This window comes from Thermobia domestica, chromosome 13, assembly GCF_964235325.1.
Source record: "Thermobia domestica chromosome 13, izTheDome1.hap1.1, whole genome shotgun sequence".
Classification (NCBI taxonomy): Eukaryota; Metazoa; Arthropoda; class Insecta; order Zygentoma; family Lepismatidae; genus Thermobia; species Thermobia domestica.
In genome coordinates this window covers 16,235,217-16,257,389 of record NC_137466.1, presented here as the reverse complement: position 1 = coordinate 16,257,389, position 22,173 = coordinate 16,235,217, and the positions used below count along the sequence as shown (strand labels likewise).

General features: G+C 34.8%; 1 protein-coding gene across 1 annotated transcript in view; it reads right to left on the bottom strand.

The window, feature by feature from the left end:
- The window catches only part of LOC145668028 (trypsin-2-like), an 85,538-nt gene that overhangs the window by 35,983 nt on the left and 27,382 nt on the right, over window positions 1-22,173 (bottom strand). Inside the window, exons 2-3 of the mRNA XM_081735497.1 lie at window positions 9,223-9,299; window positions 6,418-6,506 (exon numbers count right to left, since the gene is read on the bottom strand). Coding sequence (XP_081591623.1) covers window positions 6,418-6,506; window positions 9,223-9,299 — 166 coding nt within the window. The remainder of the gene's footprint in view (window positions 1-6,417; window positions 6,507-9,222; window positions 9,300-22,173) is intronic.

The window sequence follows — 22,173 nt, the reverse complement described above, 5'->3', positions numbered from 1 at the left end:
ACCCAGCGATGCGAAAGCAACTGAATTATTAATTCTGCAGCATAACGTCAACATTTTAAAGTTGAGTAATGACGTAATAGCTCGAATTCGAACATTCCTTTGTTTTATTTCTGGTGTGACAGTCCTTAATTAAGGTACCTGGTATTTTCTTGAATATTTCAAGCATAATTTCATCTTTATTATTCATGTTATACTGAAAAATAATATAGTGGTTTATGAACATTGACTACACGAATAGATTTATCAAAACATTGTTCGGGTCCCGTAACATCTTCTATATTCTATACAAGTTTTACAGTTCACTCGATCATCTGTATGAGTCCTTATAAGGAAAATATGTAGCTTATCTTTTTTGTGATTTTTACGCGTTTGTACTTTGATAAACCTTGTAGTTATCTTTCACTAGAATGCTTTGACATACATAGACGCAAATAATCAATGAAGAAGAAAATTATACTAAGTGTGTAGATTTAGTGAGGAGACAGAAAATCGTTCTTCTTAAAATTACATTAGCAGCCTCACACAATCTCCTCACATGTGTAAGACGATATTTTGTTGCCTTCGGGTCATACCGGGTTCATTCGGGTCCAACCGGGTCTGCAGAGGTCCTGGGTCTGTGAGAGTCAGTCACTTAGACCGAGTTACTCTGCGTCAATAGTCTGACTGGCAAGGGCGCCGATATCTCTGTAAATTTGGGGGGGGGGGCATTCAGATGCAGAAGATATATATATGAAGATTTTGAGACAAATTGCACTCAAATTATGCCAAATATTGTACACTCATAAATACAAGAGGGGGCCCACATGAGCTTTGGAGTGGGGCCCGAGCCCCCTCAGGATCGGCGCCCTTGCTGACTGGGCCACTCTGGGTAGTGAGTGTGACTGTCTGTAGGTTTTCCAGATCACAGATCGCGAACTTCGTAGTCTGTTCCATCACTGGCTTCTCAAGACGGCAGGAGATATTATCTTCTGAACTTACTGAAATAGCATGTAGTACTTAATGTACTTCAGTATTTGCAAAGAGTTGTTCCGTTTTTTTTAAATATAAACACAAAACTGAAGGCCTCTTAGCAGCTATTTTAGAATAACTTCCATATTATACTGCACCATCCAATATATGAAGAGAATTCTATGATATACAGTAAAGTACGGAAATCTACTTGGAACTTCATGTTTGTATTTCATGATATCAGGGAAGCTAGGACCATGGTATTGTTGTTAACGGACCCACCTTAGATTTAAAGTAAAATTAAGATAAGCACTTCGAACAAAATAAAATAAAATAAAATAAATACCGTTTCCGTTTAACAGCTATAAAAATAGAAAGATACATATAAATTTGAGAAAGTTGACTACTTAAATTAGGCCGATATGTTTTAATGTAAAATACGGTACAACTACCATTTGCGTTAAATTAACTAAATACTTTTTGCTCCTCAGTATAATAGAATAAAATATATATTAATACACTTTCAAGCAAACAAAAATATATTAAAATATATTCTCTACACAACAAAAACTCTTAGTCATTCACTTGAGTTATGTCGTAAACGTTATTAAAATTGAGGGAGTTAGTGCAACCCACATTTTTTTAAAATAGAGAATAATGATGTTAAAGTTAAACACATGTGGTTTTGTATACAATATAACAAAAGCAAGCACAAGTGGTTGAATGTGTCATACATTGTACACCCAGCCACAAAAGATTCTCCCCCTAAGTGTTCTAATTCCATTACTTGGGTCCAGATATTTTGCAGTTGTGAGAACGCCTAGACATATGCAACCCAACTTACACGTAACTATTATCGGCTCTGACAGCAGTTGGTAGCCCTGATCCAGGTGTTTATCCAGATAAAATTGTATAGTAGGTGACTAACGAAACAATTATCCATTCTAGGATGAATCTCTATGGTTCGGATCGTGTTTTTCAAAGAACACCATATATTTATCTTAATATTGCTGTGTATGTAATGTATTTCTTTATATACTGTATGTTTAGATAAATAAAAATACTGACCTCGCATGAAACAGAAAATGCTTGAAAGTAGCTGAAAATATCAAATCTAGAGCAACTGCTGGAAATAAGTTAGCAAATGATTGCCTTCATTGAAAGACATTCTCCAATTCTCCTCATTCCAACATCTTTTTCTTTCTGGAGGAGAGAAGATCTTTCTTGTCACACTGAGTATGTATTGAAATTGAAATTGAAACATTTCAAAAAGTTTCAACCTGGCCGGGATGCGAACCCGGGCCCGCCGTACAGAACTTCAATACAATAACCACTTACCTACCACATCATTTAACCTTTTATCTAAACTTTTAGCTAGTTAAAACGTTCCATGTACGACTATACAAACTACTAATGCTCGTATGAGAAGACGTTCCTTATGAGTGTCATAATGACTTACTCGAGATTTCCTTCCCACCTTCAGTAAGATCTTAGAGCGCATTCTGGTTAAACGATTACATCTTTTCATCGCCGATCATAACTTACTCCCAGTCACTCAAGCAGGTTTTAGGCCAGACTTCTCTATCAACGATCAGCTACTCCGACTCACAACGCTCATCACACAACATTATAATTCAGCTCAACCTTCTTGTTTAGTGTTATTTGACTTGGAGAAAGCATTCGACAAGGTCTGGCACCTTGGGCTCATATATAAACTTATCAAATTCCAGCTTCCTATCTCATATATCCGCCTCATATATAATTTCATTAACAATCGTATCACCTATATCTCCGTACGTGGCAGTTTATCACACCCTATCTTTCTATACACTGGAGTACCGCAAGGGTCGGCTTTATCTCCTTTACTATATCTTCTGTATGTAGCTGATATGCCCCGATTACCAGATAAAGTACACCTCTTTCAATATGCGGACGACACGGCCCTTCTAGCAGTTGGAACAACTATCCAGCAGATCAATGCTATCTTACAGACTGCTATCGAAAGCTTCTACACCTGGTGTACTCTCTGGAGGCTTACTATTAACGCAGCGAAAACTCAGGCCATAGTTTTCTTACCACCCAGACAAACTTCCAAATTCCGTAGAAATCCACGAAAACTCTCTCTCCAGGTTGATGGGGTGCCTATTCAACTCAGTAATACTGTTACATATCTGGGAATTACATACGACCGCCACCTTACCTGGTCGCAACACTTGAAAAATGTTACTACTAAAGCCTATAATAGACTTAATCTCTTGAAACGATTGACTGGTACCACTTGGGGCCTTAAAGCACACACCATACTAAATACGTACAAAGTTTTTTTACGACCAGTCCTCACGTACGGCTTCACTGCTTGGTTAGCTGCTCCGACAAAATTCTACAATAAACTCTTAATCTTAGAACGCCATGCTTTTCGTACAGCGTTCCATATTAAGCTACCTAGTCCCACAGAGGAACTGTACCGCCGAATTACTTTTCCGACCTTACAATACTATCTTGAAAAGCTGCGGCTAACATATATCACCAAACGTTTCAAAACCCGACATCCTTTACTTCAGGAGACAATGCGTTATTTAGCCCTTCACCCAACACCTCACCGTTACTATCATTCTCTACTTTCACTTCTCTTCACCTTATATCACTATACTCTACCACCGTTAGATCCCGCTTTACTTATCATCGCCGATTACGTCATTCATGAACATCTTCCTCTCATTCACCCATCATTTCCAGCACAGTGATTACCATTAATTACTAACATGGGCCTCATTCGTTTTCATCATTGCCTAGAGCAGCCCCTAGGCTGAAGATAAGCTCATTTGTCTAACTAACATCACCCACGTGTTGTCCTGTGTATGCACCTCACCACATTATTCACGCCCATTACTAGATCATCTGTATCGTACATGCTATACTTCATCCTTCGTTATGATCATTAATGTTCTTTGCTTATAACATACTGTCTGATTATTTCCTTATGTATTTTCCTTTATTAACAATCATATATATGTAAAGTAACGTTTCATTCATCTATTTATATAATCTATCACATCTTACTTTTGGCACTTCTATTGTTCTGATGTTTTGCTTTGTTTTCTCACTTATATATATATTTCTATAATTATCATATTCATATTTATGTTGTGTTCAATTATACTCGCTATTATGTTACTGCTCTTATGTTATTAAAACTACACCTACCACTCAAGTATGATTATGATTGAAAAGATCATAATGTCCTAGTTCTAGTAATAAATAAATAAATAAATAAATAAATTACTCTTAGCCCACCCATGCGTTACATCTTTAACATATTACCTTCACTTCTCACACCTAAGAGAGGGTGTAGCCCTCTAAAAGGGAGCTAGCCTGTGGCTAGCACTTAAAAAAAAAGATTTCCTTTTTTAACTCAAAAGCAAGTTATATAGACCTTCGTCAATATGCAAAATATCAGGAAACGTTCTTCAAGTTAAGACTACCTCCTCGTTTTTAACTGCTCCCATTTTACATTACTACTATTGTTCCTCATCGTAACTTCTAATTTCCAAAGAGGAAAAGCCGGCAACATTTACGCCGATCCCAAGAGTTTCAGTATTAGCGCGCTACCCTAGCAAGCTGTTTCAAGTTGGTCATGTAAAATGTACAGAAAAAATTGAGCAAGAGAACAGAACCTAACCAACTCCTGCAGGGCTTCTAACCCGTTCCAACTACTACTACTTCTATTATTATTATTATTATTATTATTATTATTATTATTATTATTATTATTATTATTATTATTATTATTATTATTATTATTATTATTATTATTGCAAAGTCGAGACTTGGCTACATCTTGTATATTATATAAATTTTCTCTGTGGATTTTAAGTCTTTTTGTTGAATAATCAACACACTCCACTTTAGGGGGTTTGGAGGAGGGAAATATCCTGTTGCTTTTCATTTGTTTACTTGCACGCTACACTAAGCCTGGATACTACATTTCTCCTTTCTATATCTACGGGATGTACCCTAAAGATTGTGATAATCATAAGAGAGTAAGTGAATAACTGCTGAGATCAATGAACTTTGCATATTAACAACATTTAAAGTATCAGGTTGTCAGAAAAGTCATGACGTATTTCGGTAAAATATGACAAATGATGGTTTGTGGATATACTAGCTATTCGGATCATGCAATAGTTTATCATGAATAGCTAAGATGTTGAGCGTTTTGTGTAGTAATATTGCTCTTTGTTTGGTTTGCTTTTACAGATTTGATTAGAGATGGCGTAGGTCAATGAAAACTTGGCCACTCTGATCCTCTACCCACCATGACCCATCCGACCCACCACCCACCATGAAACACTGACCCACCGACCCGACTAAAGAGTTTATACTTGTAATAAAACCAGATGGTCAAATTCTAACTAATCGGAGTTTGAGTTTCTACAGTCAATCTCTCAAGCACCGCTCTGTTACAATAATGATGGATCTCACCTTTACGATATAAAATGGTAAAGTTTTTGTCATGGGCAAAATTACGATGAATTTCAATTAAATTATCATGGTCTAATTATTTCCTTGTTGACTTCTCGATACTTTTCAGTGAAAAAACGGATGAAATTGAAAGTCCCAAACCAAGGTACGTAGACCAACATACAGAAGCTTACATTACAAAATTTATGTCTATTTTTCTTACAATGTTGAAAGAAAAGTAGTGTTCTGTTTACATTTTTTTTACAGAGATGAACTGGATTCGGGCATAATTTTGGTACAATTTGAGTGAGAAAATTAGTACTTGTGTTAAACTAAGTTATTGTGTGTTTGTCAAAGATCTCTAGATCTCCTTTGCTGTAAATGCCAATTCACCGTTTGTTGACAATAGTACTTAAAAAGCTCCATGTGGACACATTCAAAAACAATACCATATCAGGCAATTGTAGAATGACAGTTAATACCAAAAAATGTTATTTTCCTTCCATTTTGCTTTATTTCTATTATTTCATGCTCACGTTATGGTAAAATAAACAAATAATTACCGTTTCCAATGCTGCAGAAAATGCTATGCACAATTATAAATTGTGATACAAATTCAAATCTACTCGACAAATTGCTACGCAACAATAAAATCTTTTTTTTTTTTAATGCTCATATATATATATATATTCATAATTATATATTTTGTGCAGTTCAACTGGTTGACTGCCACTACAACAATTTATTTATATAAAATACTGATGAAATCATCATCATAGTAATAATACAAAAACTAATTTTAATTTTAATGAAATAGTTTAATAATTAGTTTATCAAAAAGTAATTAATATTTTAGCTAGGTTCTTTTAATATTAAAATTTGTTTCTATTAACATTTGTGCTTTCATGCTAACACCAGACTACGACCAAGTCAACAAAGATTGAAAAGTACAAATAGTAACTAAGAATCAAATAAAGAGTTTTTAAATATTATTTAATGGATACTCACTCGTCAACGCAATGAGCAGCTGTTAATACATAATTTGGAGCAATAATAGAAGCCCCGCAGATATGTTCCCCAAACAGTCGTAACGATACCTACATAGAACAGCAATACGTAGGTATAAAAATATTTCACAACATGTGCGTATCCTAAAACTTACTGTGAATAAATCTATATATATCTATATCTATCTTTATATCCATATCTATCTATCTATATCTATATATATTGGTAAAATATACCAACAGTAATGTATTTAAGTTGATTTGTTTACATTGATCCGAAGTTAAGGTGCAACTGTACTTCACATGCGTAACCCAGCAACAAGCAACAACAAATTGTCTAATTATTATTGTTGCAAATTCATCGGTTTTAATAAATAACGGTGAGGTTTCAAGTTGTGCACCTTTCTTACAAATGACCTTAGACTATGTCATAATTGCATTCCTAAGGTTGAAAATTTTCGAACTAAAATATTTTAAAACGCTGATGAAAACTTTTAATCAATTCAAAAAAATGAAAAATTAAAATGGAAATTTGAAAGTGATCAGATTGCACCCAAGATAATTTAACACTAATGACCTTAGATTGTAAGTTGGAATAAAGTTAAGCTCCTTCGTGGCTAAGCGGTTAGCGTACGCGCCTTTGGCGTGGGAGACCCGGGTTCGTTTCCCGTCGATAGCTCATGTGTTCGGATTCCACATTAATCAATAGGTCACATCTCATATAGCCTCGCTGCTAAACGGGACGTTAAACTTAAAATCAACTCAACTCAACTCATTGTGACTAAAGTTAAAAGTTTGAATTGTTATTGGCATATTAATCGGTCAGGTTACATATCAGGTTTCAAGTCTTATTTTTTAAATAACTTTAGACTAAGTGATAATTATTATCTTAAGATTCAAAATATTTCAAACTAAACTTTTAAAGAAAATTATTTATCGAAAAGTTTTCCAAATTAAAACTTTTAAGCAAAAATGTTGAAGCCTTCAAAAACTTTTAAACAAAAATTTGAAAATGATTGACCGATTCAATTCCATTAACAATAATTTTCCATCGAATTTCCAATCAGATTCTCCCATGAATAACTAAATTTCAGTCTTAAACCCCTGTTGTTACATTTCAATCGATTTCAATAATTATCTATTAGGCATTAAGTTCTAAGGTTTTACACCAATGACCTTAGAATAAGAGTCCTAGCTACAATTCTAAAATTCAGAATGTGAAATTGTTAAAATATACTGATAGGTTACAAAGTTTCAAGTCTAAAATTTGGAGTTTGAGGTAGGAATCAACCAATTAAATTGTACTAATATAATTTTCCACCAATAACCTTCGACTATGTATGAATCATGGCTACAAGTTACAAGGTTCAAAGTGTGAAGAAATGTTATTATATATCAATCGGTTTTACTAATTGCACAGAAGATAAATTTCCAAGCATGAGATTCGACTAAAATTCTTAAGGTGCAAAATGTGACATTGTTAATTAGAGGCAGGGAGCAACAAATAGAGCATCTATGTACCCATATCCTATGAAACAGAATGGGCTACTACACCTAAAAACATGAGGTGATAAAATCTGATCAAAGAGGGTAAATTAGGTCAAAACCTCCGAAATTTACATTTTTAACAGTTTTTTAGTTATGAAAGGAAACGAAATGCATCAGCCAAACTTATCGAGGAACATTCCTCGGTCCTATACTATCATACCGAATTTTTAAATTGGACAATTTCCAAAATTTAAGGGGTGCTATGTACACGTCCCAAAATTTACGAAAATCCCAAGGTACTAAAATCAAGAGGACATTGTCCCCTATGAAGTTATATTGCTTGATGTCCTTCAGCAATCATAGCCAATTAAGACGAAACAGAGCCCGTACTAGTATACAATGTCGTGTCAGTGCTAAAATAAAGAATGTAGACGTTACCCAGCCTGTTACTATGGTACTTGCAACCTACATTGTGCTGCAGACGGAAGTTGGATTAATCCAAGAAAAGGGTGTTACACTATTTAGCTATTCATGTGCAATGTTCACGGCGTTATTTTACACTTAAACAGAGCTGTCAAAGAGAGTCACAGCAATGGGCGCCGTGCAAGCGTGGCCAGATGACTTCGAGCTGTTCGTCAGGATATTAGTGATTGAGGAATAAATCTTAAATTGTGCGCTAGTGTTCAAGATGTGGGTCCGAATCCGCCATATCTATGCGCACAAGAATCATCTCTTCTCGGTCCGTAGTGTGATGCGGTCGTTGGGATTGTGAGATAGTGTGTATTTTGTTCCTGGGGCTATAAATTTCATATTTCATTTCATACTGTGGCTGGATTCTGTCCAATAAGGACATAAATGTTGTGAAAGGATAAACCGCAGTCTCAGTATGCTACAGTTTTAATATGATTAAGGACAGGAACCTCCCGGAATTGTTGTTGCATTCGATGCGAAAACATTATTCGAATATCTAGACATATCAATACTCGACCACTACTATATGGCGACTTTCTGCCCGATAAATTCTTACTGTTTCGTAGTCGGGGAACCTGCTACGTCATTGAGCTGTACTGTTAAGCATTTTACTGTTGCTTTTTCTCTACATATTCTGCAAATGTGGAGTCAATCTTATACATCTTTCTTACTATTGCAATTTCCAGCTGCGTTTCATCTGTCTCATTTACTATGGGACCGTAGACGGAGAATGTCAAGCACAAAATTTCATTTGATGTGTCACTTCACTATTTACAGCACACAGTCTAGACCAAATTAGAAAAACAAGGTGAAAGTTATATTTTAATTAAGTAAGACTGTATGGTACCTGATATGGGAATTCACCGTACTCTGCAAGAGTTCCTCCAACAATTCTTGGCTCATCCAACTGCGATATAAGCTCACCTAGAATTAAAATAGGTATTTTAGTTTTGTAGCAATTGATATTCTTTGATTTTAATACGCAAATTAGTGAAATTTAATAATTATAACTGCATCTCTTTATGAAAACCATTGGAGACTACAACTTCTGCAATAAATAAGTTAGACAATCATACTGGGTGTCAAAGCAACAAATAGGTAATTGGAGTTTAATTAATAATTTTTTATGTAGTTTGTCATATTTGTACAAAACTCTGGTTTGTTAACGTAAGATTTACTATGGTACTGTACTGTATTTTCACTGCGTGAACATCTTATTCTTTTACATTATAATATAAAAAACATGATTCTTATACTCATAGAAAAAAATAGTCACCGAAATCTATGTAGGTCCGGGACGCTAAAAGTATTATACATGCCATTGTAATTTACAATATAAACACAGATTCTTATCAATTTAGTGGAAACACGGTCAATTGGACACACGTCAGATGTCGGCGCATAGTAGGAACAAAAGATGAAAGAATTCCTACAGATGTAAATGTTCACAGGAAATTCATCAAGTTTAAAAAACTATTCTCGTGATGGATTACAGGAAATATAATATGTTCATTATTAGGAATGCATGTCAAATACACCGCGTAAAGTTTTGGTCATAGCAAAAAGTAACAACCAATACAAACTATTACTGCCAATTACTAGATATTTTTATATTCTAGGAAGATGAAACCTTGGTGTTGAAATAACACCTTAACAGTAGAAGACAAAATAAATTGTTAGAACTTCACCATTTTTTTATTGTCTATATACTAAGTTTCATTGAACTGGTATAGGTCATGCGAAGGCTATCATGGAAGAGACAAATGGACAAAAAACACAAGTGCCAATCATCTCGGGAATCGAACCTTCGCACTATCGGGCTTGTATTTTTCAGTTTTAGTATGACGCTTTTGAAACTTATTGAAGAACTATTTGGAGTCGATTTATGAGACGAAATCACCAGTTTTTCGAACTGCTCATCAATGTATGTGCGTCCACAACATGGTTGACACTTTATATGTATCCTAGGAATCAAACCAAAAGAACTGAAGTAAGGTGCCGTCATACCCTTGGGCAGGACTTAGAGGATTTCGTTCTCTTTTACGTTGGAATCATTCAACTTTGGTTATAATTGCCTCTACTGTTCTTAATTAGGAATTAGACCGTTATTTAAGTTACTAACTACCAACAAAGAAAACATTACAAAAATCACAGTAACTGAAATAAACTACAGCAGTTGTACTGTTAAATTTAGAATTTTTTTCACATCTTTGTCTTATGTCTAGGGTTTTAAAACACAGGTACTCATTAATGTTCCTAAATTATTGGAATTGTTATCGTTGTAGTCAAACTTTCTTATAAATTATATATTATGAAAATTGTAAACTATTTAAATTATAGTGTTATATTAAGAGTCGTATATAGTGTTGAAGAATACGATTTTGCAATACATACCATTTTGCAATTAATCTTTGTTTCATACTTGGAGATCTTATAATTTGCCTAGTTATTGTTAACGAGTTTCCCTATGTTCAATCTGTTATAATTATGTAAAAATTAAGTTTTTGAGATAATAATGGGTTTACATTTTCACAAAATTTTAATGGTTCATTATAACATAAACATTAATTCATTCGCCGTGCCAGTATACATTTCTTTTTATCAAAAACGGTTATAAAGGGCAAGGGCCTCACCCAAAATTTTGAAAGCTGACGCCCGAAAGGCAAAAACAAGTGGACCGAAGTGAACGAAATTGTGCACAGATATTGTACAGCCAGCGACAGTAGAAAATGGAGGTTGGATACATAAGAAATGATAGCTTTTTCCAGTATCAGAATAGTTTCACTCGATGTCTGATAGTTGGACAACCAACATCACAGCAAATACGTGCCCGAAAACATAACATGCCAGGATATTCCTCCACTCGGAGGAAAAAGTATTACTATCTGAGAGCATCATTTAGAGAAACAACCACGAGATAAATCTGCAGAAATTCCATTCACATTAAGTTCAAAGAGATAGGAATTAATGCAAAGAAAACGAAAAGAATAATACGCTTCATGCAGAAACCGAAAAAGTACGGATAGCTAAACAAAATGAGAAAAGAAGGAAAGAGCAAAAGATATGGGAATAAATTAAATTTTAAAACTTAAGGATAAACAGTTTCCGTCTTTCCCGCTGCCCCCATCTTGGGTTTTCTTCCTTCATAGGATAAATCTCTTTCAGTATCAAACGCGAACATCATTTAGTGATGAATTCCTTGAAAAAAAATTAACTCAGTTTAGGCCGAGACTCGAACCCCAGACCCTTAGAATGACAGTCTCACGCGGTACCCATTTACCTACACAGGCTCCATCTACTACGTTTATAAATCTGCTATTACCCGCGCTGTTATCAAACGTGTTAAATGAGCCATTGTCGGTGAGTCACCCAAGTTCCATTTGAAGTTCAAATTTTATTTACCTCACTTAGCCATCTATGTGTAGCAGTCCCCTTGCTTTCATGAAAAGCATTTGTTCTGTAGATTAAAATCAAGAATGAATTAATCTGTACTCTTGTGAGCTTACTGGTGCACCAACATATCTATCTATCTATCTATCTATCTATCTATCTATCTATCTATCTATCTATCTATCTATCTATCTATCTATCTATATATATATATATATATATATATATATATATATATATATATATATACAGGGTGGGCCATTTTAATCAATCCACGGAAATATCTGAAAAATGATAAAACATAGAAGAAATGTTTGAAGTACACGTTATATATTGCTAAGGGGGAAAACCAATTCCGTCAAAAGTACCCCTCTCCGCCGCCCGTAAATGGGGGTAACGGAGGGTAACTCTGAAATGTCAAATGGGAACATGAGTCGAGTAATACCTCGTTCGAAAGGTCTTGGAAAACTAAGTAACGCTGTACTAAAAGATGTTTCATATGGAGCACCAGTTTCAAAATGGCCGCCATGATATAGTTCGGAAACTCCAGTGCCCGCAGTATGAAAACCATGGAAGGTAAATGAAAAATTGAAATGAAATCTTTGAATTTTACGTCCCAAGGTTATGCCGGTTAGGCTAAAGGAGACGGTGATTAGGAGAAATGAATGAAATGGTGGAATGAAGAAAGTGGGAGGAAACGGGAGAACCCCGAGAAAATCCACGCACACGGTGTTTGTCCACCACTAAGTTCACTTGGTGCGAGCTGAGATCGAACTAAGGACGCCATGCATTAGAGGTGAACGCTCTACCACTGAGCCACCGCGGCCCGACCAAGGATAGATGCAGTTACGAAGAAGAGACCTTATCAACTTATAAAACAGCTTTCCCAGGGGAGAGAAAAGTTTTATAATTTCCTTCTTGCGCTTCAACCTATGATTAAAGTAAGGAAGATTATTATTATTATTATTATTATTATTATTATTATTATTATTATTATTATTATTATTATTATTATTATTATTATTATTATTATTATCGAGAATGTACTTCTGGGTTTCCTCCTAAAAAATATACACACACTATTTCCAACTATAGTTATCCTACTTTTTACAAATTTGTCTAATTCAATATTGGTTTAAATAGTAGTAGTTTTCAAGCTACATATATGAGTTCTTTGTCTAACTGAATAGTGCACGCCCCTTCTGGCTCACTCGCCACTATTTAACATTAAATTTCAGATGCCTCGATATATTTGCGTAAGTTTATTATTTTTAAAATAAACATTACCTAAAAGGTCTATTCAAATTGATATCAAGTTTTTCTGACATTTGTATATTACGCATACCTTTCTTCATTTGCATTACTCACATTACCCCAGAGAACGAACAAAGTTTAGAGTTCTCGTTTCCACTTCTCTTACAATAATAAGCAAATATACGAGGAACAAATTTACCATTATTGACGATGCGGAGGGGAGGAGATTTTCTGGACTAGGAAGGAATGTGTGTGGGTACAGAGCAGAGATCTGCACGGGTCGGAATTTTCAGCCTGGGCCCGGCCCGTGAATTTACAATGTGAGGCCCGACCCGAGTCCGAAATAGGTCTTAGCATTTAGGCCCGAGCCCGGACTGAGCTCCGTGATAATCAAATGAGCCCGAAATAAGCCCGAATCACAGAAACTTAATTATTAATGCAAGATTGTATTTTTATTTACAGCAATTCGAGGTTTGATTTTGCAGTTGTGTTTTAAAAGTCCTTCAGAAAGAACGGTGGAATTTGTGTTTTACACTATATTTACAAAGTTAGGCCCGAAAAAGTCCAAGAAATATGGTTGTATATTTAAAAATTCACAGCCCGAACCCAGGGGCGTCATTTAGGGGGGCAGGGAGGGGCATTTGCCCCCCTGAGTTTGAGATTTATATAGATTTTATCAGTAGAATAGTGGTAAGTCAGTAAAAAACGCGAAATTTTACATATATCAAGGGGTCTTGCCCCCCAAGCCAAATCTGAAATGACGCTACTGCCCGAACCCCTCCCGGGCCCGAAGTGATACATGCTTTGTAGGCCCGAGCACGTGCAGACCTCTAGTGCAGAGGCGTTTCAAGTGGTGGGCGACTGCCCACGGCCTTGCATCTTTAGGGTCCTCGCAAAGACCAACGAGCCTAAATCGATTTGGCTCTCACTTTTGTCGATGCAACAATAGAAACAAGTATGAATTCGGACTTACTTACAGAAAAAAATACATAAGGCTTCAAACTAACTTTTCATCTATTCGTATATATTAGATCGCTAGCATACGCGACAGGCGGCGAGTTTATTTTAAGATTGCAATAATGAATGTGTATAAGTCTTTATCGTTGGGGTAAATTGTTTTCGATAAATTTTATTATAATTAGCAATTTTTAAAAAAGGGGTAGAAAAAGGGGGCAGGAAGGGCTCGTAAAACTTACTCGCCTTGCTGTGCAGATGGTATGGTCAAAATCAATACTGGATAGTGAAAGTGTAAGTGTAAAGGCTAATATGGAACTGAGGAACAAAAGAGAACTTCTTCAGAAGGGAATTGGGAGGGGAGGGGAGGAGAGTACAGTGCTGTGACACTTGAAATGCGTCTTGATCTATATACTTCAAGAAATTTTCTTATTAGATTACGCAATTTCTAGTTTCTTACTCCGATTACTCAAAGTATTCAAATGTTCTCGGAGGGAGTGACCGCCCCTCCCTTTAATCCGTCCGTGGTGTCATTCAGTTTTGCTTTTTGCTACTAATTCAAAATGCTTTCCGAAACAAGTTGTCTTCTTGTGACTGCAGGGGGTGGAAGAAACAAACAAACCGTGAAAGGAAGAAAGAAGTGGTTTTGGGCTCTTCCAGTCCAGACCATTCTAACCACTGAGAAGTGAGAATCACATTAAAAGCAGCTAGAACAGATGGTCAGCCCTCTCCCCTCTGCAGCATACTTTTTATTCTCTGTTGTCAAACTTACTGAAGAATATATTGCAATTAATCTAACGCATGTAACGTAAATTGGAAACCGTGGTTGGATTTATATGGGTCTAGTGTATTTGTATTAAACATTTCAAGTCATTACCTGCAATACTTTGTTAGAAATTACCATATTAAAATTTACATGTTTTCAAATGGGAACTTAGAAACATAAGCGAAGAGGTAGAAGATCCCCTTAATAGGTGAATAGAAGGGACCTGTAACCCACCCAAGTTTCATAATAAAATGAAATTTTGTAAAAGGAAAATTTTGTGAGATGAAACTCCAGTTTACTGTTAAGTCGGTTATTTCTCTTGGAGTTGGAAGCACTGCTTAACCTTCGGTTAGATTGCGTGAGTCGTCGATCGGGATGACGTCACGTTGCAGCCGAGGTTCTGGCTTTATGACTGAAGCGCTTCGCAGTGTATAAAATGAGGTAAGAGTGTTAGGTCCTCTGAATGAAAAAAAAATGGGTCGTTAAAATTAATATTCTTTCCGTATTATCGTATAAATTTGTTAACTTCTTTTGAAATCTATAACAGTTCCTGGCTATGGTTGTTATTTAGAAGACATTATTATTATTCAATATATTTTGGAAGCACTTATTTCTAAAACATTGCGAAAGGAAAAGTAAGAAAGTAAAAATAGTTAATTGAATAGTTCATGTTACTGGTTTTGTGTAGGCAGAATTATGCCTTGAGTTAAAACATGTTGATTCTTGTTTTTCCTTGATAAAACTAAAGAAAAGTCGCCAGTCAGGAAGTTTAATATATTGAAATTACGGAAAATATTAAGGCTAGTGGAGACTTCAAATGAATGATTTATGTCTTTGGTCCGTTTTGAAAAGGAAAGAAAAAAAAGAGGAATCTATAGAGTTACAGATGAGCTGTTGCTCGTAACTCATGTATTTTGACCCATATTTAAGGAATCTTTTCCTCCCACATTTTCATTCCAAAGAAAGCCACTTTGCAGTAACTTCGAGTTCCATACATTTTTAATGATATTATTGTATATGTTTCTAAATTCTATATTTGGATTTACGATTGGTTATAGTATTTACTTCAGAAACTTTGTCACTTGGAAAAAAAAAAAAACTTTTGGAAAATTAATGTTGCTTGCTAACGGCGATTTCGATTAATGATATTATTGCTTGTTAAAATTGTTGAATGTTTTCTATATTACTATTTATATATCACGTTTCAGATTTGTTATAATAAAATTTTTCATCTTGTTAGAAAACTTTTTTAGATTTACAAGTAATAGTAGAAATTTTCCTGATTATCTTAACAGTGATATTTTGCATACAGTATAAGCCTTTTCCAGTATTGAACCTCACTCTTCACGTCGTCATTATTCTCAGCCGTGGGGGAGTGGAATTCTCCTTTCTCTCTCCTTTTAAAATTCTTGTATTCTAAAGGGGGAAGTGGGGTGACGTCCGTTCTCGCAGGACCGTGGGTAGTGGGGGCTATTTAAAGATTATATGTGTATCGTTCATCCGTTACATATATAATTTTTAAATAATAAATAAATTTTATACACTGCCCTGGAAAGGCAAATTTATGCTGGCTTCGAGGTCCGGTTCGGGGAGGTCCAGCAAAAGTGTTCCCCTTTTATATTCTAAAATTTATGTGTATTTCTTTGGTGAAATTAACCTCTAAATTAAGTAACATATTTTCATTATTCTATGCCTTTCTTGTTGAGTTAATATAAAAGTTGTATATGAATGTTAACGTAAAATACTTAATACAGTGTTGCCGGGGTCGGATACAAAATTTAGGGTTTAGTAGGTCATTGTGTAATAAGCAGATAATTATTGATAAGGTTGTAATAATAGTAGTAATTATTCTTTTGGTTTCTTTGAGCTTAATATTTTGTGGTGTGCTTGTAAGGATGGCACAATCAAAGGAGACGCATGTAAAGTATAGATTTTCGGATTCTTCAAGTTCTAGTGGGGATGAATTTCTTGGATATTCTTATGAATTTAGTAATCCTATGTTTGATCATTCAAGGCCTTCAGCCCATATTCAAGTGAATCCTCACGAACCTTTACTAGGTGGTCAAAGTAGACCATTTCAGGATCAAAATTATAACGTGAATCCACAAAGTAATGTGGGACACAGTACACGGTTTGCGAATTCCTCGCCTAATTTAAGAGTAGGAGGGAGTCAGAGCTTTCAAAATAAATATAGAGATCGACCATTTAATATGGCAGCTTCGTTAAATTTAAATTTTGAGAAATTTGCTTCGGAAGGAATCTATAAATCTTTGTTGCATGATATTAATAGTCTACCTATAATAGATGGTACCAATACTGAGTCTACATTTCAGTTTTTATTAAAACTTGATAGTATTGTCAGAGGTAAGGGTTTGCCTTTAGATCTTGTGTTGGTAGCTTGTCTTTCTCGTACAAAAGGAGAAATGCAAGAAGTTATACAATCGTTTATTGGGGACGCTTCCCCTTGGCAAACAGTTTGTAGACATTTAGTGGTGCGATTTATTTCCACTATTGGTAGAACACAATTCATGCGATTATTTTTCTACGTTCCCATGAGGGAGGATCATTCATTATATGAGTTCGTAGATAATAAATTATCGATTATTCACGTACTTGATATGTCCTTTGATGAAGCCACCATTTGTAGTTTAATTACTAATATGGTAACGCCTTCTGCCCATCAATTTCTTGCTGAAAGAGGTATGCCTATCGATTTAAATCAATTGTATTTAGCTGCAGAACACTATGATGCTTTGCATAGGTATAGGAAAGATTATTATCGATTACGTAATCAAGGTAGTAGCGTACGGGACTTGGTACCACCCCGTAAATCATCTTCCTTTATCGGAGCGAAGAACACAAAACAGCAAGTAGTGTTGCAATCTCGTGAACCAAGAAATTTACATAAAACTTTAGTTTCTCCAGCTATGTATTCTTTACCATCTAACTATAATAATCTTGATAAGGCGGAATTTTCTCATAACCATAATTTAGAATCTCAGTACTTAACTCAAAATAACTCAGATGTAAATCAGAATGATAGTGAATTGAAAAAACTATTGGCGATTTCTGTTTATATTGCGGGTATGCGTTTTAAGTGCTTAATTGATACTGGGAGTACGAACTCTTATTTGGCTCGACATCTTTATGATGAACTTAGAAAAAAATGTAAAATAAAAGAAGAAAAGGTGAACGTTCAGACTATCGGCTTAGGAAATGTACAAGTTAAAGTGGATATGAGAGTAAGACTATATTTTAAAATTGGAAGACATCAATTTAGTGAAATTTTCTTTATCGTGGACTCTAATGAGTTTGATCTTCTGCTTGGAAATGACTTTCATACAAAATACAATTCCGTAATAGACATTGCTGGTAATTTATATAATATAAAAGCTCGGAAGTTAGTGGTTCCTATGATCCGAGCTGATGAACTTTTGTGTGCCCAGACTTCTCTCGCTTCTGCATATACTTCTAGGAATGGGGTGAGTGGAAAGCAGCCGCCATGCGACCTTGGTTGTCCGAAAGCTACACCTCAGCCTAGATCTTTTGGTAATTTCAATCAGAGTTTGACTCCATCGACATCAGTAACCAGAGACAACGGAGTTAATACCACGTTTGACCCAGGAGTGGAATTCGTTTTTGATCAGTCCATATTGCATCCACCGGAGACTAAATCGGAGGAATCTCAAGGTAATTATACGGTTCCTGATCAATTATTAAAATGTGATTCTAATTTACAGGAATATGTTAATAACTTGTTAACTTCATATTCTGATGTTATTGGAAACAAAATTGGTAGAGTAAAAAATTTCACTTACAAAATAGAACTTGCCGATAAAACTCCCATTCGATTGCAACCTTATCAGCTTCCAACGCATAAGCAAAAGGAATTAGATTCTTTTATTGCCCAGCTTTTAAAAGACGATATTATAGAGGAAGTAGATTATTCTCCCTACACGTCACCCTGCTTTCTAGTAACAAATTCAGACGGAAGCAGGCGGCTTGTAATTTCATACGGAGAGGTGAACAAAAAGGTGATGGTAAACAGCTATCCTTCTCCTAACATGGAGAATGTAATATCTAGTATTTCGGACAACAATATCTTTTCAAAACTTGATTGTAAATCTTGTTTTCATCAAATTCCTCTGTCTGAAGAGAGTAGAAATATTACTGCTTTTGTGACAAAAAACAAAATCTATCGATATAAATCGGTACCAATGGGATTAGTATTATCACCTTTTGTTTTAAGTAATTTGATGTCAAAAGTCTTTGAAGGGTTAATTGGTAAGAATTTAGAGATATATTTTGATGACATAATTTTATTTAGCAAAGATATTGAGAGTCATAAAGCTCTATTAGAGGAGGTATTATCTCGACTAAGAAACTGGGGAATTACTATTTCAGAAAAGAAGTCCTGTCTATTTCAAACTAGTATTAAATATTTAGGGTTTCGTTTTGAAAATGGCAACATGTCAATAGACCCTGAGAGAATTAAAGCTATCCAGGAGATACCAAAACCAAAGAATAGAAAAGGAGTGAACAGAATATGTTCATTTTTCTCGTTCTATTCTAAATTTATTTATGGGTATTCAGAGTTAATTGCTCCCCTTCAAGAATTAAGATCTGTAAAAAAGCCTTTTAAATGGACTAAAGTTCATGATGAAGCCCTACAAAAATTAAAAGATGCCTTTTGTAGTCAGGTCATTTTGAAAGTCCCAGATATGAATTCCAACTTCGTAATACATTGTGATAGCTCTTTGCGTCATTTTTCTGGGGTTCTCAGCCAATATGATTCGGAAGGGAATCTTAGACCTGTATCTATGTTTAGTCGGGCAATTCCACAATCTGATTGGAGTAAAAATATATACGAATTAGAACTTAAGGCTCTTTCTTTATCTTTGGAAAAATTCGAGTATTATTTGGCAAATCCCTTTGTAGTATATACTGACAGTAAGAGTTTAACTTGGTTACTTAATAACCATAAAAGACAAAGGAGATATGGAACCATGTTAGAGAAAATCTCGAGGTTTAAATTTCGTATAGTCCATGTAAGATCAAAAATAAATAGTATAGCCGATTTCCTTTCAAGGGTTGGAAACCATCTAGAATTCTATACAAAAGATGAAAATACAATGGAAGTCATAAAAGATCATAATAAAACAGTAAATTTGTCTTTCATTAATTTTTGGCAAAATCCTGTGTTTAATGTACCTCTTACAGATCACCAGAGGAAGGATCCTGAATTAAGAGAGATTATCAATAGGTTAGAGCATAAGGAAGAAGTTCCTCCGTATGTATTAAGAAATAAGATCTTGTTTAAAAAGACAAAAGGTAAAGGGAATAATGGATTTAGAATTGTAATACCTAATTCTTTAATTCAGTCGATCATTGAGTATTCTCATTGTCCAATAATTCATGGTGGGCATATGGGATATCGAAAAACCATTGCTAAGGTTGCTGAAAAATATACCTGGCCTACTTTATATTCTGACATTAAGAATTTTATACAATCTTGTCATTTGTGCCAAACCTGTAAAGATTCTAATCGAAAACCTATGGGTCAATATTTTACAAAAAAGGTAATGCACCCAAATTATACCTGGTTTATTGATATTGCAGGGAAATTGCCTAGTAGTTCTGGATTTGAATATATTTTAATTGTCACTGACGCCTATAGTCGCTTTGTCTTTTTAGAACCTTTAAGACGACTAACCTCAAAAATCATCTGCAATAAGTTACAGGAATTATTTCTTCGATACGGCTTTCCTGGTAAAGTCCTAAGTGATGGCGCTTCTTATTTCGTGAGTGATTACTTCTTGAAATTCTTGTATAGTTATGGTATACAGAGTGTAAAATTCTCCCCATATAACCCACAATCGAACAGAGCCGAACGCACGGTGAGATCGGTTAAAAATTTAATTCGTATTTATGTTGATAAGTCTCAACAGAATTGGGCCCAATTACTATCTAAAATTGCTTTTACTATTAACATAAGTATGAATGAAACTACTGGGACTAGTCCATGTGAACTTTATATGGGACGGAAATTTTTCCATCCATTAGATGTTAAATGGTTGATGGATTTAGATCTTTTAGACGATGACCAGGATAAAGAGCAAAAATTAGTTAATATAAATAATAATATTGAACGCGCTTGGAAACATAGTGCGAAAGTATATAGTCAAAAACATAATCCTGTTAATTTAAATATTGATGATTTAGTATTGGTTAAAAGGTTCATGAAAATTTCAGCAGAGAAACATTTCAATCCAAAAATCGCCCCTCAGTGGGAAGGCCCATACCGTCTTATTTCTAAACCGACACCCAATACAGTTTGGCTAGAAAATATTGAAAGACCATATATTCATATAAAACGCCATGTTCGTTTTTGTAAGAAATATTTTCCACCGAGACAAGTTAATCAACCTAACCCATAAGGTAACACGAAAAAAAAAATGATTTGATGTGAGAATTGAGGTTAACTAAATTATTAATATTGTACTTATATATATATATTTATATATTTTAGGATGTTTGTTCGAACAAATTTTGTGGTTTGTATATATTTTTTTTTATTCCTGCAGGAATGCCTCGTCCGAGAAAGTGAGAGGTCAACCCTTTTCATTTTGTAAATACCTCATCATCATCCTTTGTGTATGTTGTGTAAGGAATTGGAAAATTTACTGTAGAAGTTTGTAAAGAAGGCGTTAGCATTTGAATATTTATGGAAGATTTGGTAATGTATTGAAATTATTTTATTATTCAACTTGGGATTTGTTATGGTTAGGAATTTTTTTTTGACCGACCCTCGGATATTATGTAACCCACCCAAGTTTCATAATAAAATGAAATTTTGTAAAAGGAAAATTTTGTGAGATGAAACTCCAGTTTACTGTTAAGTCGGTTATTTCTCTTGGAGTTGGAAGCACTGCTTAACCTTCGGTTAGATTGCGTGAGTCGTCGATCGGGATGACGTCACGTTGCAGCCGAGGTTCTGGCTTTATGACTGAAGCGCTTCGCAGTGTATAAAATGAGGTAAGAGTGTTAGGTCCTCTGAATGAAAAAAAAATGGGTCGTTAAAATTAATATTCTTTCCGTATTATCGTATAAATTTGTTAACTTCTTTTGAAATCTATAACAGTTCCTGGCTATGGTTGTTATTTAGAAGACATTATTATTATTCAATATATTTTGGAAGCACTTATTTCTAAAACATTGCGAAAGGAAAAGTAAGAAAGTAAAAATAGTTAATTGAATAGTTCATGTTACTGGTTTTGTGTAGGCAGAATTATGCCTTGAGTTAAAACATGTTGATTCTTGTTTTTCCTTGATAAAACTAAAGAAAAGTCGCCAGTCAGGAAGTTTAATATATTGAAATTACGGAAAATATTAAGGCTAGTGGAGACTTCAAATGAATGATTTATGTCTTTGGTC